Source organism: Prinia subflava, chromosome 1 (assembly GCF_021018805.1).
Source record: "Prinia subflava isolate CZ2003 ecotype Zambia chromosome 1, Cam_Psub_1.2, whole genome shotgun sequence".
Lineage (NCBI taxonomy): Eukaryota > Metazoa > Chordata > Aves > Passeriformes > Cisticolidae > Prinia > Prinia subflava.
In genome coordinates, this window is record NC_086247.1 from 135,718,626 (window position 1) to 135,745,402 (window position 26,777).

General features: G+C 34.5%; 1 protein-coding gene across 1 annotated transcript in view; it reads right to left on the reverse strand.

Annotated features, from left to right (window-relative positions):
- The window catches only part of DNAJC1 (DnaJ heat shock protein family (Hsp40) member C1), a 107,084-nt gene that overhangs the window by 46,974 nt on the left and 33,333 nt on the right, over positions 1–26,777 (reverse strand). Inside the window, exons 2-7 of the mRNA XM_063413653.1 lie at positions 22,156–22,257; positions 21,375–21,421; positions 15,094–15,259; positions 14,134–14,231; positions 12,976–13,069; positions 3,627–3,717 (exon numbers count right to left, since the gene is read on the reverse strand). Of these exons, the coding sequence (XP_063269723.1) occupies positions 3,627–3,717; positions 12,976–13,069; positions 14,134–14,231; positions 15,094–15,259; positions 21,375–21,421; positions 22,156–22,257 (598 nt within the window). The remainder of the gene's footprint in view (positions 1–3,626; positions 3,718–12,975; positions 13,070–14,133; positions 14,232–15,093; positions 15,260–21,374; positions 21,422–22,155; positions 22,258–26,777) is intronic.

Here is a 26,777-nt window from a genome sequence, read left to right on the forward strand (position 1 = left end):
TTAATTATCTGAACAAACCATGAACAACAGAAGGCATCTCAAGGTTTACTGATCAATGTCGTATCTTCAGTAAGAAGAAAGCGCGAAGCTGAAGTGCACCACTGGTACAAGTCAAACAAGACAAGTCAGGAGAATCAGTATTTTTCACTGATTTTCTCCTGTAAGAGTCTGAAATAAACCCTTTACACTAATGACCTAATGACATCTCCTATCCCTAGGTTTCATGAAACAATATAAAAAGCTACCCAAGCAGCATGCTGTATTCCAAGCTGTCAGGAAAGGGCAACCAACCAAGCTTAACCAAACCTGATCAAATACATTAAAGGGTTCACTACAGCTCTGGATGTTTGGTGGCAGGCACTTGGGTAAGAGTGCTGTAAGATCCTATGGAGAGACAGAACTACCACACAAAGGTACTCACACACAAAGGCAGCTCATCCAGCAGCCATAGGGCTCGTAATTTCATACTTCAGTTTAAGCTTGAATGATGGGGGTAAGGAAAAAGCAGAAAACCCCACATACTATGCAACACTGTTTATAACTAGAAACAAAACAGTTTCTTGCCATAGATTGTTCTAGATGCCTTGTACATCATGGCACGAATTCTGGATTTACAATGTTATATTTTGTAACTGGGATGCCAGTGAAGAGTTCACCTGCAATACTTAGCAGGCACCATTTTTTAAAAAAGGCATCTTTTAAAAATAAATTTAAGTTTTCATAGTGAATGTCAAGGAAAACAAACTAAGAAGAATGGAAAGTAAGAGAGCTGCCAAGGCTAAATATAAAGAAAGAAAAATAGATGCGTTTCCCCCCCTAAACTAGACAATGCTGAAAGAAGTACTCCATGCAAAAACAGCTTGAGAGCTGCTAGAATTTGTCCTCATAACTACTCAAACCTTGCAATTTAAATTTAAAAACTGAGTGATCTGTCTTGATTGTATGCCTGTGTCATCTTAGTTTAACAATGTCTATTTAGTGCGCTAATATCTACTCTATATCCCATGACTGTGAGGAACAGGGCTATCCATCATGAAACAACCATTCCCTAATGCAGGAATCACACACATGTGACACAACAGGACAGGGAGAAGTTGAAAGAAAGTTTATTAATTAAAGTACTTCCATTCAAAAATAAAACTTTGTGTTCTTACATCTAAATGTGAGAAACGCATCAGAAAATGTAACCTAAACCATTTCTACTTTTGTCCCTAAAATACTCAGCTCTCTGTAATTCCTACAAAAGCCTATTTCCTAGAAACCTAAAACTGTATTGTAAGTTGCTCTATTTTTGTAAGGTAAATATTGCTATATTTTATTGTAAGGTAAATTTGCTATATTTTATTAAGGTAGTAATGACAGTTTTCGATGGATTGAGAAGTGCTGCAAAAGTGCCAGAAAAATAAAATTGCATAATATTGACTTACCAAGAAATCATTTTTTCACACTCCTTCCTAAAAATAGAACTTTAATGACATCTCAATACTGTCCTCTCTTTCCTGTTTAGCAAACTGTATTTTCCTCCTTTAGTACCCTACTCTGGTTTTAGCTCAAGCTGCCTACAGAATACTGCACCAGTTTCAGCAGGAAAGCAGACAGACAAGGGGGCGAACTAGCAATTAGGGCATGAAAAAACAAGCACTGTAAAACAGCTATTGCTAATCAGCATGAGATATGTTTACTCAATTAAATAGATGGAACCTTTATTACAACCTCGCATCCCAGGGATAGTGTCTAAAATTAAGAAGAATGGGGGGCAAACAAAATGCACATTTGGTGATTTACAACCTTTCTATGCTAAATGTGATGTGACAATGCAGAGCAACATAATGAAATAAGCAAATTTAGCAGACGCTTTGCATGCAAGCTTCAGGAAAAAATGATTTTTTTTTCTTTTTGCCTACAGTAACATGGATGTATCTCTTGTTCCTCTCTCGGGAGTCTTACTTATTAAAAAAAAAAGGTAACTGACAGCTCATTCTGCTGCCCAGCTATAGCACTGCTACAGCTGACCAAATTTGGCATTTGACCATGCCAAATGTGAAACTCTGCTCATTACAGGTGGTGATTCTCAATCCTCCTTGCTCCCTGCCAGCAAGCCTGTGAGGAGAGGGCAGGATGCCAGCCCTGGTGACTGGTCAGGACAGGCCCCTGCTCATGAGTGACACTGGGGTCACCTGGCAGACACGGGAGCCACGCCTTGGTGCAGCCAGCAGCGTGACAAGGGACAGGCTGGTGCTTCTGTGAGAGGTCAGGGCTGACCTGGAAGGCCAAACTAGCCAAACTTGTGCCTCTCAGGAGTGGGCACTGGAGGTAACAACAAAAAAAGTGACTCTCACAGCACACCTGGCAGCGGGGAAATACTTAAAAGTTCACATGTGGCCTTTCAGTGACACACAGGAACATGCACACTGTGATTTTAATAACTTTATACTTTCATTTGCACTTCCGTTTTCAAAAACTAGCCCTTTTAAAACAGTAGTTCACAGATTTCAATGGGGAATGCATGCCAGCTATTTTGAACAATGGTAATACATTAGTATCTGACAATTTAACAAGTTTCTAATAACCCAAGTCAAGACCCTTTTCAAGGGCCCGTTTTGTGGTAGGTATCTCAAACATAATGGCAGGACTTCCTAACAAGCATTAAATGCACTATTTTGCTAGATTTGGCCTGGGTCCATGATGCTCACTGAGATGCTGAATGTTATCCATTTTCCCAAAATAGATTCAGCTACAGACAAGTTGGGAATTATTGTTAGAACTGGATCTCTTCACTGATTTTACAAAATTAAGCTATTTTGTAAATATAAATAATGCAGCTGTATTTTAAGTACCTAAAGGCTTAAGCTTACTCCAAGCTACTAAATTATCAGAAAGCACTCAATGCACTTGTCAGAATAAAGGAACTTAAATGCATGCACTTAAGTACAGTAAATAAAGCAAGCATGCACATACAAACACGGACAAAAAACTGTTAAAATTGTCTTCAGAAGAGGGTAAGTTTAATCATTGTCAAAAGCAAATAACTGAAAGAAGAAAAGGAAAAGTCACCTATAATTATTCTGAATACTTTATTAAAGGAAATGTTAATTACCTTCTCTGGTCTTTTGTAAGAGTATAAAAACTTTAAAGCATTTATTTCAACAATAGCATGAATCCATCTCTGAAGTCTGCATCCTTGCTTTTGGAAATTCAAATTATTGTCACTTTCTATCACAAAAAATAACTCAATATCCACAAAAGAATTACTAAACACATTATTAAAAAAATATTTACAAACAAGAAGAAAATGAGAATACAAAAATGCTCAAAAACTCAAGAGGTCACTTCTGAAAATGCATAGTACATTTGAGATCTTCCCCTCCCGTAAAACAACAATTTCTAGCAAGGTATGTTCTTCTTGCTACAATCTAACTGACCACCTGAGTTGTATGCTTCTATAGGAACAAACCAGCAAATCTACTGCAAAATTAGCCATGAAATTAAAAGCTTATTTAACTTTAACAGCAGTAGATATAAAGCACGTATTTTAGAAGATTAGAAAAATGTTTGTTCATATACATCCAATGTAGAAGGTATGTCATATTACATCTTTGTTTATTAAGACAGTGGTAAAAACTCACTCTGTAGTGTTTCAAGTTCAGCCTTAGCCAGGGCATCTTCTTTCGCCTTCATTTTTGTTTCTTTATATTCTACATATAATTGTCTGGCATCCTTTAAGAAAATGTTGCAATGGCATTAGCATCCTTATACAAACAAGTAATTGCAATGGCTCTGTTTTAAGTTGTCACTTAACCTCACCAAAATATATACATATATTTGTTTCCTTGAGTTACAGCAATTTTCAGTCTAAAACACAGAATTTGTAAATACAGGCTCAAATGTGATAGCATTGATATTATAGACTATGATGCTCATTGACAACCTGAAAAGCAAAATGGTTAGAGAAACTACCTACACCTTTGCAGAGACCATGCACTCAATTTGGTCAAATCAGCAATCTGGAAGTTCACGAGAGAAAGAAATGTTTTTAATTAGAGTGGTGTGTGCAGGGACAAAGGCAACTGCTAGGCACCAATCACCTTAATGTGAACTCATTAAGGTAACACTAACTGCATGTGCCAACTTGCTCGTTTTTGGTTTGTTTTTGTTTAACCAACTTCTACATTGCTATTAAAGTGTTGAAAATATAATTTTATTTCCTCCATGGATTAGATTCCAATCTGAAATCTATAAAGCAAATGTACACATAAAACTAGAAGTCCTGTCACACATTCACCACAATAAGTTATACCTTTCCAAAATCTGATGAATGAGTAATTATCGATTTCTCTTGAAAGCTTTCCAATATGAACAACCAGATAGCTGAAGTAAGACATATGGAGAGCTTTCTTACTCTCACCAGTTTAAGAGGTTTCTATGCTCATTCAAAAACAAGGAATCCATAATAGAAATGCTGAAATAGAGAAATTGTTATTTATCTTTATCAAGCATGCAGAATGTCTATTGTATTACATAAAAATTAATTACAGTATTAGATAGACCTAACCTCAGATCTTTTTACCCAAAAATACTTTTTGGTGTTATTACACTAACAGTACCGCTTTTTACAGATAAAGTGTAACTTAATTTTGAATGTAGAATGTATTGTAAAAAATGGTAGTAAATATATTTTATTATTTCAACTGTATTTAAACAAAACCTGGTATCATCAACATGAAATAAGACACCTTAAGAAATCTTGAAAAGAAAAATCTGAGCTAAGCAGTCATTATTGCCGACTCTAATGGTAGGAATCATCTCATTCTCCCTGCAAAGATCCAACAGTTGTTTTCATGTTACAACTGCATCTACCCTTTCAAAGCCACTCGAAGAAGGTTGGAAAGCACATGACAGGAACTGTGACCAAACTCTGAGCAGAACTTTGCAGTGGTTTAGGACATCTCATGGATACAGATCAACATGCTTGAAGAACAACTCTGACAAATTCCCACAGAAGATCAGTAAAGGTCCACCTCCTTCCAATACACCTCTGCCTACTCTCTCACTCTTTTTCTTTTTTTTTTTTTTTTAATTAGGTACAGGAAAAAGAAAGTGGATTTTTTGCCAGTTTTATATAGGAAATCTCTGCATACAAACATGATTTTAAAGGGTTTACATAACTTTTTGCTTCTGCAACATAACACAAGAAAGCATCTCACATGCTAATAGTTTTAGGAACGAGGGGTATTTTTAAGTAGGGCTGTGGCTAAAAAAGAGTGTAATTATAGGAGGACTAGCATTATCAGCAGACATGTAGGCTTTGAGGAGACATATTTGAATTATAAAAGTAGTTCTCCTTTTGGTTTGCCTGAAATAAGAATTCCCTACCACACTGGAAACTTTCTTTATCCTCTCAAGGTTTGGCCTACTTGCCAAATTAGGAAAGAGAAACAGCCATAAATGCAATAGCTCATTTCTGCTGAGTCTGAGACATTTGGGTTGCATGGCATACACAGGCCTCAGACTTACGGATATCCAAAAAACACTTTTGTTTAAGGCTATGATTTCAAAATGGCTACAATTAACTAGCATTTAAATTTAACCCATTTGACACTGAAAGCCAATATTTGATGCTAAATTCTGGTGTAAAATCCATTATTGCTTGTGGGATCTCCAGACAGCAGGCACTAGGGGGTAACTGTCAATCTCTCCAGCATGTCAATCACAGAACAATTGGAAATGTGGCTCAGATGAAAATGAGACACAATAGCTGAACAACAAAGAAAACTAGTCAAAAGCACGTAAATGAAATTTGGTAGTATTGTTGCTTTATAGATACAGAATGGATTATCACTACAAATGGAGTAATATGCAGGTAACAAAGGCAGCATCAGTCTTTCATCTTATCAGTAAGATTACTATGGCAAAAATGGAAAAACTGCACATTTTGAAGCACACACAAATATATACCTATAAAAAAAAGCAAAGAAACAAAACCAACAAAAAATTTTACTCAAAATAGACTATGAAGATTTGAAAATCAAATCCTTCCCACAGAACAATAAGAATGGCTCTACAGGTTGTAAAGAAAAATTAAAAGGCATACCCGAGTAAAGACTTTAACCACAGACACAAATTTTATGTGTAACAGACCTTATAGGTCAAAATGAAAAAACATTGGAAAACCATTTAACATAGGAAGTTCTTTGAAGAAAACTTCTGTTTTAATATAAATAAGCCCCTTTCAATTTATTCTTCATTAGCTTTCAATCAGTCTAAACAGGAATATTTGTTTTCAAGAATATTCAGTTTTGGTAGTCTAAATATTTCAAAATAGATTTATGCTCAGATTTTTTTACTTTTCCAAAGCGATAAATTTAAACATTTTGTCTCAATACAAGCATTTTAGGGCCCTAAAGACACTGATAATCTTCCAATCTAATGCTCCTTCTCCATGATTTAGTAACAATTTTCTTGCTCAAAACATCAACATTTTATACTTAATGTATACTTCACCTTCAAGAGGTAATATATATAAGAAAAGCAATATTTTTGTACTTCTGTGGTGGAAAGACACAGAGAAAAGAGACACAAATACAAAACTTGGAAAGTTCTAACTAAAATTACACCTTACCTAACCAGAAATATTTTCTCATTTGAGTTTAGGAAGTTTTCAAAAAAACCCATCAAAACAAATACCTTACTACTTCTTACCATTAAAGCATTATAACATGTAATCAGTTAAGTATAAAGAATAAAGAAGAGGGCTGATACCTGCTGGTTTATTATGCTATACATTCAAATAAATACTTTCCAAAAAGGAACAGCATGCAAAAAGGATGTATTGGAATTGCAAAATTCTGCTATTAGTATTTTTAAATTATATTTAAACTGCCGTATGTAGGAAAATCCTGTGATTATCCTAATATTTAATCACACATAAGAAAGAAGAATACTGAAAAATTCTTGAAAAAAGTTTCTTTCTGTATATCAGTATCATCTCGTTATTAAATTGAGATTGCCCAGAGAAAGCTGAGCCTGAGTTGAGCAGAAATACAGAAATTGCTGATACTGAACTTTCAAGGGTTTCTTTCCTTTGTTTCTTCTAGGGTTTGAGGTCTTGGTTGGGGTTTTAGGTGGGGTTTGTTTTTGTTTGTTGTTTTTAAATCAAGAGATGCAGCATTTATTCAAACTGTACTAATTCTAGAAAAAAAAACTTCCATTCTGAGTAAGATTCAGTCATTTCGACTTCTCCTTGATTTCTGAGGAGGGTGATGAGGCTTTGTTGGTTTGTTTATTTTGTGGTTTTTGGGTTTTTGTTGTTCAAGTATTTTCCCCTCCTGTAAATATTAAATTCTCCTGACTTTCTGGTCTGTCTCAAAAGAAACTGGAGACTAGGAGAAAGAAAGCAGACAACTTGAAACAACTTGCTGTATGAGAATCTTCATTTCAGATTTTGTGATAGAAACACCTCACATTTTAGTTCTTTGGGTAAGGGACTGATACAAACAAAATTCACAGTTAACTGAAAACTCTCACAACCATACTTAAAATCAGTATACTGAAATAATTCTTTTCTTTGGACTAATTTTTGTTACATTAAAAACATAAATACTTTTATGGAGCTATTGAACCTTTTTTTTTTTGTCTTTTTGACCACAGTATTATTGTATGCAATTTATATTAAAAAGAGAGAAAAAGAGAGTTTAATTAAATTTATTCCACCAGTCGACCTTCAATTTGCTATTTCTATGTAATAAAAAATCCAGCCATCACACCACAGCAAAAACACTCTTTGGATAGGGTTCTGAACTAGTGCTATCAATGTGTTATGGTAAGAAATAATGTTTAAAAAAGAGTTGAACATTATGATTTATACTTCTCTTTGGCATTTTTACTTCTTTGCCCAAAGGCAATCTAGTAAACAAATAGGAATTACATTACTTCCTCCTTTATAATCAAAAAATCCTGCTTTGCCTGCAGAACAATCGCAGGTGTGGGGAGGCTCCTCAGCTGTGTCCAGCCGTGGGCAGTTGTGGCATGTGACCAGCAGCTGGCTGTGCTCTGCCCGGGGGAGACAAAGGCAGCCAGAAGGGGAAACAGCGGTCAGCGCTGCGGGGCCTCCCGGGGACCCATTTCACACCCCATGAAGCCTCACAGGACAGCGACCAATGGCAAGAATTAGAGCCACTATTGCCTCCTACACACGAGCTACTCGCACTCATGTGGTAGGACATGTAGACTTATAGTGAGTGATATAAAGAAGCTGCCACAGCACAGCAGACAATTAAAAGCAAATTTCCTTATTGTCTTACATTTATTAAAAAATTTTAGTATTTTTGCAGCACGTTTTTCCTTCAGAACCTCAAGCAGTACCCTGTTAGACAAATTATTTTTGCTCACTTGCATACACCCAGAATACTTGTTTTACCATCCACTCTCCTCTGACCTGCTTCTAAGCTTCTAATTGACCTCAGGGTCAAGAGCTTCATCCTTACTTTGGTTCTCCCAACAGCTGCGAAATAGCAAGAAACAGAGCAAATGGGCAATCACTCCTGCCACACATCCTGCAATTGCTCGCTCCCCACAAATTATACCAACATTGGTGCTGTACAGTAAATTGGAACATGTCAAAACCCTCAGAACCCTGTAAAGCTGGGAAATAGAGAAATATTTAACCTTACTGACTTGAATAAATCCTTTTTAAAAAAATATTTTCAAGGCATATGTTATTAAATGCAATAAATTTTGTTTCAATCTCACACCATTTTATATAAAGTCACATGTGAAGACAGAAACAACCCACAAATACATTTGCTGACCTAATGAAATCTTGCTTGGAAGCTAACCTGCCAAAGGAGATGCCCTGCTGGCAAAGCCTCTTGAGTTTAATGACACATTGCCAATCCGTTTAAAGCCAAAGCTGAACCATCTCTAAACAGGTGTTGAATTGTGATCATGGATTAAAAGAAAACCTGAGGAAAAAATGCCAAGAAATTAAACACCTCTGGGTCACTAGTTTGAATCTATTCCAGACTACTAAATCAGCTACAGTAATTACCATCTGGTAGTCTACATAAAAATAAATTACTGGCTTTTTTGTTTTAATTCACTTTGTGCTACACAAAGGTCTCTATAAACACAAGTTTCTATTGTAACTGAAAGCTCTGCTGATAATCTCACTAGGTTATACCCAGTGCAACGATGTACTGAGCTCGAACTGCCTTCTCATTACTGGTGAGCCCCCAGCTCTCCCAACAGCTCACTGCAAGGGCGTGTGTTCTACACCTACAGGATTACAGATAGAAGAAGGACACTTAATTTTTTCAACAAGAAACCATTTCTGTCTGAAACAAACAAAAATGCTTTCTGCTCCATTACCCTCAGGACAACAGCAGGCTCATAATTCAGTCGGTGTAAAAATAAAGACATTCACTGCTAAACTTCACCACATCAGTGTGGAGGGAAAGATGACAGGACCACTAAGAAACATGCCTATCTTCTGTTTTCTGAAGGAAAAATTTTGTGAAGAATAATTAAAAACATTTCTCAAAAAAACCACTTTTCTTAAGTTATATGTCCAAACATCCAAAAAAGCCCACCCTCTAGTCAGCTGGTTTTGGAATAAACTGCAATTTACTTATGGCAATTCTCCCTCAAAACATAAGTACACTTAACACAACTGTCTAGTCTGTATTACATAGACAATTTGAACTGAAATTCTTGCACACTACATGTAGCTTATTTCATTCTAAGAAGAAATTTCAGTTTCAATAAGCATTTTAATTAAGTTTCTGGGGGTTCTTCCCCCCCCCCCTTTTTTTTTTTTAATACATTGCCTTTTTTCCAGGTCATTCTCATGAAAGTGTTAACTAAAATGGCCTTAGAAACAATTTTCATTCATTTTCTATTTTTTTCTTATCCTACATTACAAGAATTAAACTTGGTAATAGGCAATGCAATTTACACTCCACTTAATGTTTCTTTCACAGCACACATATTTGATTTATGATGCATTTTACATATTTTTCTCCCTTTGCTTCTTCAGACAAACTTTAAAGTGCTGTTTTCACTCCTAAATTTAACTAAACTCAATGTGTGGATATAGAAAACTATGTAGTTTCTCAAAATACAATTGTCAACAGTTTAAAAAACCTGCTCATTTTCTTAGTTTCTCTCATCCTCCTCTCACACATTTTTCTTCCAGTTTCTTGACATAAAATGCAGGCTACAATAAAATGGCATAGGCCATCACAAGGGCATGCAAACAAAGCATTTTTCTTCAGTGAAGGCCCACCTTAATTATTTTAAGTGCCTCCTTCTGAAATCTGACATTTTGAAGGAGGAAGGGAAGTAGGAGAAAGACACTCAATTGGATAAATGAGATCCAGGCATCAGCAGAAGCTCAGCAACCTGAATCCTCAGACACAGCTGTTGCAAGAATATTCACACTAACTATAGGGGGAGAGATGGATGCTAGGTAAAAAAAAAAATCAATACAAGAAGGGCTAAAAAGTTTTATTTGCTGCTATTGTTGTTATGCTGTTATGTTTGATTTGTTTTGGGGTTTTTTTAATGAAGTGTCCTCTGAGGAAGAACTTGTGTCTGTTACAGGCAGGTGCCTCTGTTCCATTAGTCTGAGGAAACAGTTCAGCTGTTTTACTGGCAGGGTTCTGAAATACTCAATGGCAAGGCAACATTCAGTTGAAAGCATTGCTAACTCTTTCCTGTCCCAGACATTGTTCATTTAAATATGGATGCATTTTTAGAAGTTAATCCACAACTGGATTAGTTGCAGCTGAACAACAGATTTTGAAAACGATTTGTTGGCTGTTGGCTCTTAAATGACTGGAGAAATCATTTAGATTAAAATAATAAACAACGAAAACCTCTAGCATCCATCCTGATGTCAACTACTTGCAGTATGACATGTAACACTACTCAGTATCTGTAGGATCCTTCATCTTCTGCCTTAGTGATTCTACTTATATTAAAAGCATTAAATACCCTGAAATCTCAAGCCTGTGTATTATTGGAGAAAAAAGCACTCAGATTTACAGGACCTCTGTACCAGGGTTTAATCTTTTTGCTCCATGTTGGTCATTAAGACAGATCTTGCCAAAATGTTAAATATACATCAAAATCAAAAAGAAGCCAGAGGTCTCTCTGTCAAGGTAGTTATAATATACCAGGTATCTTTTCAACTGGCATTTCAGAACACAGCTCCAGCATGAGGTCACCGCTGCACTTACACTCTTCAGAAGAGGTGATACTTTAAATATTGTTAACTAAAATATAATAAGTTACAATAACTTATTTCAGTCACCTGAAATCCTGAATAGTTTTAACATTGAAGATTATTTATGGTTTATTGCATTTTAACTCATGTAACTAGTGGGTCACATTAAACAACAACAAAACAAACTCTGCAGTTAAGCAGTAGTGTCATTTATATATGGGCAAATTTACTCATAAATAGTATGGAACCCCTATCTCTTTCCTTCCTCCTTGCTTTAAAGCTTCCTGCTCTGAATTCCTCTCCAATATGCTTCCCCTGTCACCAAAACCCTGCTTGATGGTCTCCAATTTTCCAGCAGTTACTGGACAGCATTTTTTCCAGTACTATTAACTTAATGGAAGAGGAATCCAAAGAAGGGCTAAGTTCTACAAAGCATGAAACATCACTTTTGTTGTATTTTTTTCTGCCAATTCTGACACGCGCAGGAGCTGCTTTTTGAACAGCAAACATGAACTTGTTACACTGACATAAAACTGTCTTAATATCATACAAATTATAAGAAGTTCATAAGAAGTCCTAATTTTAAATTATTCACTAATCTTACTATTTTGTGTGAGTTTTAAAAATTTTGCAATTAAAGTAAAAGGTAAAGTATGATAATTATGAATAAAGACTCAAAAATGCCACAACTGACCCTAATTATTTTCTATCTGACTCTTCATGAGGAATGAACATCAAAGCTTAATTTGGACACACCAGTTAAGTATAATCAACTTGGTTTACAAACTTGCAAAAAGAAAGGGTTTTATTTTAATAAAACATCCCCAAAGTTCTGATGAAAATTTTAAGAGAGAGAGAGAGTAATTTTTGCCTAGGAAAAGCTAAAGGCTATAAAAATGGATGCTGCAAGACTAGACATTATTGTATTTATAACTTTTACAAGGGTTTAAATAAGAGAGCAGGAGCTATAACTATAGCCTTTTTCTAGCTTCTTTTTCCAACATCTTAATCTATTAAAAATGTGGGTAATTTTTGAGCTATGTATGTGGGGTCATTGTTTTTACTTCTTGGGGTACACTTAATGAAGCAAAAGCTTGCAAAAAAATGTTGGGAAGTATGATTTGCTGTTTCTCTTGTGAGTGCAGAGGTAAAAACTGCACCTGAAAAAGTATTTACAGATACTTTTGTATCTGTACAAAAAGATACAATGTGACCGTCACATTGAAGTTTATAAATTACAACCATACTGTTGTTATTTTACCTCAGCAATTTCAGGTATCAATTTGTATCATTATCCAGTGAATGCAAGAAACTCCATAAAAATTAATTTCACTGTTACCCCAAATTTCAATGGCATATTAAAATTTACTATGAAAGTACAGCATTTGCTGATTTGAGATTAAAGTACTTTTGTTAACATCACTTTAAAAACATTGCTATTCCTAATTAGATGGATATATATCACCCGTCCCATCATTTATTCTTGTCATTTTGCCTAACAGAAACTGCTTTCCTAGCTCGTTAAGATTAATATGCATTTAAAATACATTCATATTTCCATGAACTTATAATATCAAATTTGCCTCCAAAGAGTAATTCCTTTATACATATATATATATATATATATATATATATATATGCTATGTGTTTGAGCCAAAAAATTAATTAAGAACAAGTGCTACAAATCTGATTATGCATAATAACACCATCAAGAAAAATTAAGTAACGCAATTTAACATCATTACTGTTACCTGGAATAACTGAGGTATAGCTTTCACTGTGAGACAGAACCATATTCCCAGCTTGCATGGAAGTAAGTCATGCCACTGTGGTTTGTCCAGTACCCTGCAGTCAAATAAAATTGTAGTTTTTCATTATTGCCACACAATCTCAAAGCCAGAAGTTTCCCATTATCCTTTAAGATGATTAGCACTTGTCAACTCTCATAAAAATGTCTACCTACATAATAATAAAGATACATTTTAAACATTTAATTCAAAATATGTAACAGCTAACTTCCAATAATTTCTGTATTTTGATCTCCTAAAAAGACTTTTCTTCAAGAAAATAAATTCATAAGCCACATAATCACTTTCGTTTAAATAAAAAAACAAACCAAAAAACCACTCAAGCCTCAACCAAGTGATCACAAGTGCTGACAACCAGATATGAAGACTGTAGCATAAACAAAACAATACATAAAAATTAATGTCATTTGCAGTTCACTGGAGCATTACTCACTGATGTCATCAGGAAAGACGACAGGCAGAATGGTCTCTGATCTCCATCCCTCATTGATCCAGTTCATGCCCCTGCTGTGTGAACTATTTAAACCCTTTATTTCTTTCTATGAATCAATAGAAGAAATAGTGGTATCTTTTGGAGTGTCCTGAAAGTCACTATTTCCCTATGTGTTCCTTGACAAACAATGTATTAGAAGCCTTTACCAAGACGCTAATTTTTAAGTTAATCAGATAAAAGCATTTAATCAGACAAGCATTAAAACCCCATAAAAACTCTTTGCTTGGAATAGTAACAAATTAAAGCTCAAATAAATTGAAATTTGTTAACTCTAAGCAAAGGCAAAAACCCTTAAAGAGGGAAAAAGTTCTAAAATCTTCTACAATCAACTTGTAGAAATAATACCCTTTTATAAGACAGATGCCTTTAATTCAGCCTTAATTTTTCAGTGATTATTGATCTGCTGAATAAACACCATGTGTTTATTTACAAATCCAAACCCAAAAACACATCTACACTAGTACACTTTATATCAGCAGTGGCTGTTACTACAAATACAGTTGTTTTTCTCACAGAGTATTTCAAAGATGCAAAAAGAAAATGAGAAAACTATATCAGTAGCTGACAGAATGTTTTAAAACGCAGAAAACAAGAGAGTTCTTTCCCACCTTTCATTTTTGTCTAGAGCTGCGAGTTTGGCTTCATCTGTGCTCCTGCCACCTGTTTTTTTCTTCTTTTCCCTCTTTTTTCTGCTAAGCAGTTCATCCTTGATGTAGAAAGAACTACGGTTACAGGTTATCATTAGCATGTAAACCACAAATGTTACTGGGACTCCTCTGTGAAGGGTAAACAGTAGAGTAGCATTTATGCAAATGTATCTGGGGTCCTACATGATTAAGTAAAATGATCTATCTTAACAATAACTGTTGCCATGGTATCCAGTCTTTAAACACACATGAAGTCCAGTTCTGTCACTCATGTGTATCACCATAGCAATCAAAGTTTTCTAAGAGGAGAAAGCATTCAACTTGCCTCCTTTCTCATTCATCAACTTCAATAATGCAGTGGAAAATAAAAAAATGTAAATAGATGCTAATGTATGAATATTTTGCAAGTTATGCTTAGTTTCTTTCTTAGTCTAAGTGCAACAGACTTTTATATGACAAAAATAATTATCAAAAAATAATGTGATTTATATTGCTTACCAATTCCTACCCTGTTAAGAAAAACTCAAAACAAAAAAGCATTTAGTTTAGAACAAAGTCAAAGCAAGTATGACTTTTAAACAAATAAAACCCGACTTATTTTAAACTCTAGATATGACTACATATGATTCTTCATCAACAAATGATTGACTTTTTCTCTTCTTCCTTCGAGCTAAAAACCCAGGACCAGCTCTTGCAATTTATTACCAATTCTAGAAAAATTAAATAGTTTTTAGATTACTATTTCTAAAATGCTGAATATCTCATTCTGTAATTATCATCATTTTAAATATAATCATTTTAAAATATGAAAAATCCAAATTCAAACCAGGGGAAGTGATAGAGATCTCTACAATATGCAAACTTCTACAGGAAATTCAGTACTAAAAATGGAAGCAAGTTTGATTTATTACCAATACTTACCAGCTGTTTTTCCAGGTAGATTGACCAAACCACAGCATAATGACCCACTGTGAGTATAATGAACAGGAGTAATGCCAGCTCAGCATTGCTCATTTTTCTCACCCGCCTGTAGTAGAACACAGGCTGTCGCCAATCTGGTAGTCCATTGATCAGAATATCATCATACCTACAGTAGCAAACATAACAGGCTTTCATGGAGAGCTAGAAATGAAATAAGCCAAACCACCCAATTATAAAACAAAAGGTAATCCACAGTGTGCTTGAATAATACATACACAAAAGATCATTTAGTAATTTTTTTTAGAGAGAGCAATGCCTTGTTTTGTCAGCAGATAGGCTTGCATGTGGAAACAAACAGGCACCAAACACTGAGGCAGGGAAAAAAAATTCAAATGTCCCTGCAACACTTATCCCCTCCCCCTTCAAGTTCATTCACTTCTGAAGTAAGAGACTTCCAGAAATGTCGATGTGTTCTACATGCTCAGTAATCAGTGGGCAGGTCTCCACGATCGAAGTAAGTAACAACCCACTAACAACTACATAGAACAAATGTCTCAAACACTAGAACCTCTTTTTTTTTTTACGAATTAAATGCACAAGTGCTGGGGGGAGGGGAGAGGTATCTTTGCTTTTTGTTTTTGTCCTTTAGTAAGACAAAATCCATTAGGTAAAAAACACCCAGACTTATACCTTCTTTGTAAGATAAGAGTTTAAATTCGAGGCTTGATATTGATGTTTGAAAACAAAGTTCAAAAGTTTTTCATTTTCTATTTGAAACATTGTCTTCAAAAATCAATCTATTTTAAAACTGTTTAATTACTAACCCTACCAACTGTACAGAAACTATTTTATGACAATCCCTTTTTCTTCACACAAATGTCTTGAAATATCTTAGTATGCCTGAGGTCTTTTATTTACAGTATTTGCTCTATTAAAAAAAAAAAAACCAACAAACCACAGACATGCAAACCAGATTTTTTAAAATTAACTTTTCAGAGTAAATTTTTAAACAAAAACCTCTACAGTAAGCCCAAAAACCTGTATGTTCAAGATGCACAACCTGTTAATCTTAAATTGAACACAACTCATTACACATTCTAATCACACCATTTCCAGAATTAAATCTGCTCTGAAAGGCCTAATTTGGTGCAACACATTGACCAAAATATTTTAATTAAAAATATTCTGAGTTAGTCGCAGGCCTAATTACAGGAATAGAAATAGGGCCTATATTGTCATGCAGGTCAGTAGAACTCAGTAGTAGGTTTTTCTCAAGTAAATTGACCAATCCAGGAATAATAGCGCAGCTGCTAAACTGCCAGTCTTGACATGTAAATCAATTTAAATGCAACAACTGCACTAGCTACTTTGATAGTTATTAAATTGATACCTTGGAGATGTACTAAAAAAATTTTCCACAAGCAAATTCATTTTAAGCAGAAAAAGAAGCAGTGGCTTTCAATTAAAAAATATACCTTAATATAGTGCATATCTGAAAAGCTAACTTCTGATAATACATTTGTTCAAGTTGGCATCATTATGTCTGCATAAAAGATTTAACACCTTAGGATTCTGCTGTGTTCTGAATGATACCAGAAGTAAAATTCATATTACAAAATTCTATTTTCCATTACAACTATGAGAATACTAAGGTTAACACCTATTATTGTAAAATTTGAGCTAATAACTTTTTTCCTTTTCCAGTATGTCAGAACAAATTAATTACTGATACCTTAATACAAACTCTGTTCAGAAAAATCGCTTATTATGTTATTTTAAAATTAAAATTTCTACTTAACTTTTGTTTAAGAAATAAATAGAAGTTTTAGCCTTTAAAAATATTTACAAGATTTTAGTGATAACAGAAGAGAATATTTTAGAAACAGAATCATCTTTAAAACAAATTAGGTTGATAACAAGATTTTACATAAGATGTTCCTCCTTTGAAATCTTCAGAGAAACACATCTACAATCTAATTTAATACTAATATACATTTATTAAGCAGTTGCCTTCTTATATACTCGGGGTTGTTAATTGATGCACTGAAAAAGTGGCTACTGATTAAATCAAGTCCATATATGCTGATGGTAACAATATAGTAATATGTAAACCAAGATTTCAAACTAACATTTGGCAACCATGCTCTATTATAAATTATCTGGTAAGAAAAAATAAATGGAGACAGCAGAGCCTCTTGCATTAAGTGCTTTAAACAGCCCTTGGTATTTACTAGGCTGTGGCCGCTGCTCTGAACAACAGCCTCCACGGATTAAGTCTCAGAATCAATGCTCTATTGATTTTACTATCAATGAGCATTATGGCTCACACGACTGGCCATTTTAAGGGAAGATAGCTTCTATTATAACCCACTTTTTAGAATATATACTGTTAAAAGATAAATCACTGCTTTCAATAGTAATTAAGCTCTGTATTTGAAAAATAAAGATAGCAATGATTTTCAGATTTTCAACTGGAAAATGATCCTACTGAAACTCAGAAGCTTCCATAATTTTTAAATCTTAATTTTCAAATTTAGAATGTGATTTAATTAAAAGCAAGTTTCTCATTAAAGAATTCCTGTATAGACACTTACATTAACTATGAAAGACAGTTAATCCGTGTGCATCAAGAACTACATTTGGAATTTAATTACAAAACATTCTTTTGGCAACCTATATTAATTGTAACTCTATGTAGGAAAAAAAAACAACCTGAAAAGAAAAGATACATCTGCAGGGGTTTTTCCACAAACATATGCACACAGAATACAGCAAAATTTTCACATATGAGTATGCCTACCAGTTGCCTCTGAAATGTTGCAGTCAACAAGCTACCAAAACCCCAAAGCACCAATACAGAAACAGCCAAAAACATTTCCCATTTAAAACTGTGTAGAGTATTTATTTTAAAACTCAGCAGTCTATAAAAGACTTAGTAGTCCTGTACTAAAAGTAACAAATTGCAAGATTATTAACATTTCTTTTTTTCTGCAAAATTTCATGAAACAGTTTTTGGAGTTCTTTGTGAATCAATTACATTGCAAGTAAAAAATCCATTAACTGTAGTAACTAATTATAGCATCATCAATCTTAATATAATTATGATTTATTTTTCCCTTTAAGAGAGCCACGGCATTTCACATTTCAAATAATTTCAGAGATCCGATGTAGTTTATATAATATAACCTTGAATTAATGAGGACTATTCTGTACTATGTAAAGATTGCACTGGTGGATTTTATTTTGGGGGGCCTATTTTCCTCAAGCTGTCAAAGACATCCAGCACAACATCAGCCAGAACAATTTATACCTATGAATACAGACATTTAATTATTAATGAGAACCAAGACAGACACCTTTCTTACTCTGCACAAGTGTATTTTGATCCCTTTGCAAATGTTTCCTGTAATCAAGCCAACATTATTACAGAGGACAGGCCTGGCGGGGAAAAAAAGCTTCTTAAAAAGGTAACAATGAAATTAAGATCTAAGACTTCTTTTTTGTCTAATTACAATTAACAGAACTGCATAAAACTATTTTTTCATAAACTAAGATAATCAAAGGCTAATAAAATTTATCACCATTCAATTGATTTACCAATAAACGCCCTAAAGGTGAAGTGTATTTCAGGAAATGCACCTCTCTATATATACCTTAAAGATAAAATTTTCTGTAGAATTTCACACTAGCATGTGTATATAAAACATAAAATATTATGTTCTGCTGTATGTATGTTTAACTTAATGTTAAACAGTGCTACATTAAATGATGTTGCATGTATGTTTATTGTCAGAATATTTGAATGTTTTGCTCATGTTTCACTCAAAAGTGCTTTGCTCATGTTTCACTCAAAAAGGAGAGAAGTACTAACATGGTAGTATTACTATATTAGCTAGTACTACTAATGATACTGGTATACTTCACAAGCAACTATATAACTTTCTCAAACAAGAAAACCATGTTTTAAAGCCCAGTCATATCATTGTCAGTAGAGGAAATGTAATATTTTAAGAAAGGTTTCTGCCATCAGATAAAGTAAAAATTCACTGATAAATAAGAAAACACAAAGGCTTTAGAAGAATAATTACATGTAGATGGCCAACAGATCTGCCTTTTTTAAAAACATTGTTTCTGTACTCACACAAATGAACAACAGCTCTGACATTCACCGAGAATGACATTCACGGAGAAGGGGTTTTATTGTTTCAAAATGAGTTCATCACTCTCTTGTACAGTGCAGGACCTTATTCCTGCCTTTGCTCTGCTCTCTACACACACCAGGAATGATTACATCACTTTTGGGGAACAGTAAGAGCCAGGTACAGCTGACCTCACTGCACAGCAGTAGAAGCCTGCAGCTCACTCTTCTCTTGGTATACAGCCCTGCCCCAAACCATGCAGGTGTCCAGTTGTGAAGGGATTCCCAGCTCAATTGCCAGTGCAAGGTGCAGTGCAGCTTGTGCCCAGTGCAGAGGCACTGAGCAAGCTTTGAGCCTGTTCCACTGTGTCCCTCACCTCACACAGTTCAAAGCCAAAGATCAATATTTAAAGTAGAAAGATTCCAGAAAGTAGTAACTCCCACCCTTTCCTTTGGTGTACAGCTGCAAGTAAGCCTCAAGTTATCTCAGAACTGACATAACAGGGAGAGCAGCTCCTATCACACTTCCTGAAGACCTGCATTAGAGATGTGCTACGACAACGCCTTACGGGCCACTCTCTGTTTATGAGCTCAGCCGAGAGATTATCATTACACCGTGCAATAAACCTGATCAATACAGGGCTTCTCAAAGCAATGAGACCATATACTTCTGCTCTATAGGTAATTTCTAAACTCTGCATATTATTTCCAGAAAATTCTGTGAAGGTAAACACTGTTTAATCCACCACCTTTCTATTTATTCAACTATGAAATCAGTATCAACCATACATCCACATTGTGCAAGAAAAATATGACATTGTCTACGTACAAAATAAGTTAGTGAAAATTAAATCAATCTAAGATAGAACAACCTACTGCTGCTTTAACTTCTCATTTGTAATCACTGATGCACTAAGTAACAGTACTTCAGTAAGTTAGTCACACTTGTAATGTATGCAAGGCTTAAACCATAATTTTTGCAAGCTACTGCATCACAGCTTTGTGCAAAAAGCTTCTATTACAGCTGCAAGGAAATTCCTCCAAGTTCCATGAAGGAGCTCAGTTCCAGAGAAGCAACACTCTGAAGTGCATGCAAACATTGCTATAAACAAATAGTTGGGAAGAGCTGGGGAATAATTCACTTTAAATGGCCTGAAATCATTTAGTTACCTTTTTTTTTTTTTTTACTTTCGTTAAGTGTAACTTCACAATTAAATTCTCCTTAGACAGACGAAATAAAAAAACCCACAAATTTCCAAGAGTGCTTCTATGAAGTACATTTTCATGACACTTGAAAAGGGGATTATCAAAAAAGTAGATAATCTGTACTATAAACCCTGGACTCCTGCCAAGACATCTACAAAGCCAAAATCCCTTCAAGAAATGTCTCATAAAACCCCGTTTAAAGACTTGTAAGCTGAAAGATGATCTACTAAAACACCAACCCAAAAGCAAAAGTCTTTCAGTGTCAATTTTTCTGATAATCATTGGTTGAAATTCATATTTGTTTAAAAACAGGAAAAAAAGTTCAAAGTAATCGTCCAGAAAACAAATTAGCCCCAGGTTACCAGTTCTTTATCCTACCCCTTCAGGTACTGCTGGAACTGCTCCTGAAGCAGCAAGGACAACTAGCTTTTATTAAAAAAATATTTAAAAGTTTGCACTATTAGAGATAATACATCTGAAAATAAAAAACCCTACAAACCAAGCAACAGAAAACAACACTGAAGACAACATAGAATGGAAATAAATATCACACAACAAGCCTTTTACTGATACAGGGTGATATGACTGACATTTGAATAAGGGGCCAATATTTTTTAATCACAGTTTTAAAAAATTGAAAACTGAGAAAAAAAGCTGATATAGTTAAGTATTTTTTAAAAATCGCTTGAAATAACAGCTAGCATTCAAAGTTCTTTCAAATACTAGTTTTAAAGCAGAAAAAACAGTATGCCATGCAAAAATACCCCTTTGCCCTTTAAGCCACATACAATCTTTAATTCAACAATTACATATAATTTACTGACTTAAATTATGCAAAAAAAAAAAAAAAATCTGAAGTTTTACAACTAAGTCAAACAGGCTTGAATATAGCACTGGTATAAATGCTTTATTTAAAAACCTGTGCAATTTAACTCACCTCTGCCTCCTTTCTTCATCCTTTAAAACCTCATAGATGGCCACCAACTAAAACAAACAAACAAAACACAAAAAAAGAAAACACAGAAAGATTTTATTTTATTATTGAATTCATATATTTTGAACAGTAGTATATTTACATCTGCCAACAAATGACCTTTGCTAGTTTTCTTTTTTCCCTACACCACTAAGCAGCAAACCCAGCATGCAAAAGAAACAGTAAAATATTAATATACAAAGTGTCATCAGACACAAACAAGCAACTCTTATACAAGACTTTCTTCCCATCTTGACATCTGTCAACATGAATCTTGTGTATCCCCTTGTTTCATCCTGAAGATCTTACTAAAATTAAGTAAGCTGATTTTAGCCTGAGGTACATTTTTAAAGGTAGAGCTAATTACAAAGTCATGTTATTTCGCTCTATAAATATTCAAAAATAACTAAAATTAATTCTTTTCATTAAATTATCTAGGACTTGGGTTGAGAACGGATCAGAAATTTTCCCCACTGCTTTAGGAAGTGCAAAACATATTTTCCTCCTAAGAGTATAAGTACTAAGTTCAAATTATTTTTAATATACAGGTAAATACAAAATACAAGTTATTGAACAAGTTAATTCCAAAAAAGTGTACTAGGTTTTAGTCTAGCTACATCAGTAAAAATGTAATTCAATGTTCAACTCACTAATTTCAAAGGTGTACCACTGTTCTTACTAATACAACATCAACATAAAAAATCTGTTTTCCCTTGAAAGTTTTATTGCCACACATTGCACTTACTTGCCTAAACTGTATTTCTGCATTTTCATCTTTATTCTTGTCTGGGTGTAAAATTAGAGAAAGCTTTCGATATGCTTTCCGAATGTCTGCAGATGAAGCATCCTGAAAAAAAGGAAAACAAAAAAAATTGTGAGAAACCGATTCCCTAAACTTTTTGAAGATCTGAAGACAGCCAGCCAAGTGTAGGAACTAAGGCAATGTAATTTGAGACATCTAACAACCAAACCTGCAACCAGCCCAGCCTAAATGACTTAACAGCCATTCAGTCCAATTCATCTTTCATCTTAACTCCTTTCATTACCATACATCCATTACAAGGACATTTGCCAATACTTCCAAACAGTTTCTTGCTTAAAGCCTAGCCTGGGCACCTTCTGCACCATTTAAAAGTTCAACTGAAAACTGAAAATTATTGCATCTGCATATCTTCAAGACAGACATAATTTCAGCAAATTATCATGCTCAATTTCCCAAACTCAGGACTTGCTAGGAACTCTTCCCTTATTAATATTTACATGCAATTCACTCCTAATAGGACTTCCATTCAACTTCAGTTTCACCATGTCTAAAGAATTGTATTTTTCTAAAGTAGCTTCAAATTGCAGTCTTGGAGCTATATTTGAGCACTGACATCAATCTATACCTTAACCATTATAAGAATTGCACACATTTTGGGAGAAAAAATAAAACTCAAAACATAAAATGATGTACCAACTAAGCGGCACAAATGCAAATTTCTGAATTAATGACTGCTATTTAGTACATGCTATAAAGATATCCAGAAATGAAGATATCAAGAGTTGTATTCTATGTCATATAGGCGTTATCCTCACCAGAAGATACACAAAGCATAACATTTAAACAGAAATGCCTGCATTTTACTGCTAACATGTCCAATGCAACACTTTAGAAATCAACTGCTTATCTGACAATGTTTGTTTCTTGATTTTATATATATTGTACCTAAGTATATTCTCTCTCTCAAAATTACAGTGTAAACGGGGATTAAAACCCAGACCTGAATTAGCTGTAGAACAGAGTGAAAAAAGATAATAATTAATGCAATACTGTAATTAGTCTGCTAGGCTTTTTATTACAGATCATTACTTTAATTTTAAAATTTTCAGGTTTATAACATAAGGCTATTAAAATGCTGTGTACAAGTTTAGGCTCGGAGTGAGTAACAGAAAAACACTGAACGAGGGGAAGGAGAAAAACAGAGGGAAATGCAGAATCTGTAAAAATTCAGCATGGAAACTATATTTTAAGGAAGTTCGTATTTTCCCCTAATAAAAGACCAAAGTTTCCATAATCTCTTCTCTGTCAAAGGAAAATGTTTCTAGCTCTGAAAGACGATTTTTCCGGAAAAGACCACACATCCATTTAAAAATTTTTCCATTTTCAACAGCTTCTAAGGCATGTGCACACCGAAGCAGAATTCCTCTGCTCAAAACAGCAGCTTGCTTCCAGCTTCATTACTGCCAATGACTTGTTTCATATTGCCATTGTTTTATACGTTTATTTTTAACTCTCAGCTAAGAGGAAGGAAGAGACAGTGACTAAATATCTATTCTAAGCTCAAAGAAACATTAAATCCTTGAGACACAGACTTAATAGAATTTATGAAATACATGTGAAAATGAGATGTAAAAATATCTTTTAAAAATTAAGGCTTGAGACCATGATAACCCTGACAAATGAGTACCTCTAGATTTGTATTTTGGATAAACTGCAACATATTCCTTCTCTCCAACACATTTAGATGTGCTGGGTATTATTTTTGAAGCACTCATGATTAACAGTTAACTTGATAAAAGCATATTAAAAGCTGTTCTACAATATTCTTCAAATTACTTCAAACAACAAACAAGCAAAAAAGTTACAGGGTTTTCAGTTGTATCTGAAGAATTGAAAATTTAGTTTTATTTGGGAGCAGCAGGATTATTTGTGTAAGAGATCAAGACAAAAGGTAGTTTATCTCTTTAATGCTTAAGCAAAGCAAAAGATCCCAAGACAACTCTGAAATAATAAAGTTCCTTAAATATTTATGTTGTTTCACCTTGAGAAGTTGAGATTAAAATGTATAAATTTACAAAATCAGACTGTTCATCTTAGTTACCAGAAATAATGAAGAGATTGTTTTGTTTCCCCTCATCTACCAACAGTCAGCCACACCATGAACAACATGGGCTTGTCCTCAAACAAAACAGAATTATTTAAACACTACTATAAGCATATAAAAAACAGGAAATTGTTTACTGGCCATGGTTTTATCTAAACCATGAAAGAGATCCTTATCAATATATCAGCTTATTGTAATTAAGCCTCTAAAAGGTTGAAGAATGCATTATAATATCAACAAATAAATAATGGGATATTACTGTCAATTACTTCATTACAACGGGCACATATTGATTTCTAAAGCAGTAAGTCTGCCTGCTAACCCATTCTCCACAGTACCCCCAAACACAACACAGGGGACTGTTGTATATTCCAAACATTTTGCCAATTAATGCTACCTATGGGTAATGTTAGGCATCTTCAGGCAGTGTTCCAGATCCTCTAGGACCTGCCCTGAACAAAAGTTGTTGGTTTTTGAGAAAAGACACTGATCTCTACAGCACTTCTTACCAGTGTATAATTCTAAATAATATATTCTATATAACAAATGATTATTTTCCAACCAGAAAAGAAACACCTCCCACATTGATGTCAGCTGTTCTAAAAGACCTGACTCTGCTGGCCACCTCCAGTAACATTTCCATAAAAGCTAAGGCTTTTAAACAGTTAAGAGTTGGTGTTTCTGCAGACTAAGACATTATTTTACATAATACAGCAGAAGTCTGGGGACTAGAGAAAGCCATGACCACACTAAGGCTTTGCTTGTTTTAAAGAAACAACATGTTAGATTGCTTTGTTTACAAGAGAAACTGCACTCTCAATTACATCTAAGGAGGGAAAAGTAAAACCTGCATAGGCATCTCAGTTAATAGCAGAAGGAGCTGGCAATCTTACAGGCAAGAAGCACATTCACTGATTTCTCCAACACTGCTTCATGTCGGCAGGTTTTGCCACCAGTTATGGCAAATAAGCCTGTCACAGTGTCACCCTCATGCAGATACAAACATCGTGAGTATCATCTTATTTCCTGATAACTATCCTTCCAAAGCAATATTGTCCCATCATACTTCTGAACATCTCTGGTTTGTATTAGAATTGGTTCTCAAAAATACATAACCACAAGGTAGCCCTTAGGTACACTTAGGTAGGCCACAGTCTGGCTTCTTATGTATGGAAACATGCAAGTATTCATTTTTTAATGCCCAATACTTCCTCAGAGAAGAAAAGAGCATCCATGTGTCTAGTTAACATGGCCTCTAGGCAGAAGGTAGAAGTTCAATCTAGTACATTTTTTAATAATCCCTTATATTTCAAACAAGTATTTTAGCATGGAAACAAAACTAACGTTTGCAGGAATCAACAGAATGTCAAAAGTTAAACACATTTCTTAAGGTTCTCTGTTGGACTTTCACATTTTTGTCAAAAGGGCAATACATGTTAGATTCAAAGAGTGGGATAGAAGAGAAAACATTCTTCTCCCTATTTATGATGTATTTTTGGCAGCTTGTTGAATTCTGACAATGAAAAACACATTACTAAATTTTATTTTACTTAACATCATTCCCATATTCTCTAGTATTATCAGGAAAGTTCTCTCATACTACAAATATATAAGTAGGAACAAAGAATGGAATTTTTCACAACAAAAAATAAATAAAATATACAAATGCACATTTGCCTTCCGTTCTTTTAATATTAAATTCCTGCTCAAGATGCACAGTCTTAAATCTGGTGTCCTCCTCTGCCTATACACATTCAGAGTCCCACAGAGTTCATGTCCACCTTTACAATAAATCAAACAACTGGTGTAGTACCCAGTACAAGCATATTACTCCATTGCCTTCTATTCCTAATGTAACTATGATTACTAATGAAGCTAAAAAAAAAGCCTCATTGTGTTCCCAAGACAATTCTTGGTGAACACATAACATATCAGATATTGCCATAGGCAAACAGTGATTAGGTCAAGGGGAAAAAATAATCAATGTCTACATAGTTTTCACTTACCAACATACACAATTCAAAACCTAAATTGTTCCCTTGAGTGCAATGCAGTTATACAACAAGACTTAGTTACTCACAATTTAGCAACTGCTTCTAACACAGTAAATGTGCTCCATTCATCTTGGGTTTTAAATATGCCTGCCAATGTCTTCAAATAGGTGGCAGTGTCTTTATTAACAATGGGAAGGCACAGGGTCCAGGAACCAACTATGTAGATAGAAATCACGTTTCTATTCCCTTGCAGTTTGTCCAATCACTAGTTAATGGGTGAAAGGAAAATCAGTCTAATCTATTTCACTGCAGTACTGCTGAATGACTGTGTAGCATTTTCCTCAGCCATGTTACTGAAGCTATATGGCAAAAAGTGACAATCGTATAGAGCAGCAGCTGACTGTATTTCAAGTCCGAACTTGTAACTCAAATCAGTGCAGGCAAGCTTTCATGAAGCCATTTTAGCCTTCCCAAACTATAAATGAAATCTGTGAAACTTTTGTGTT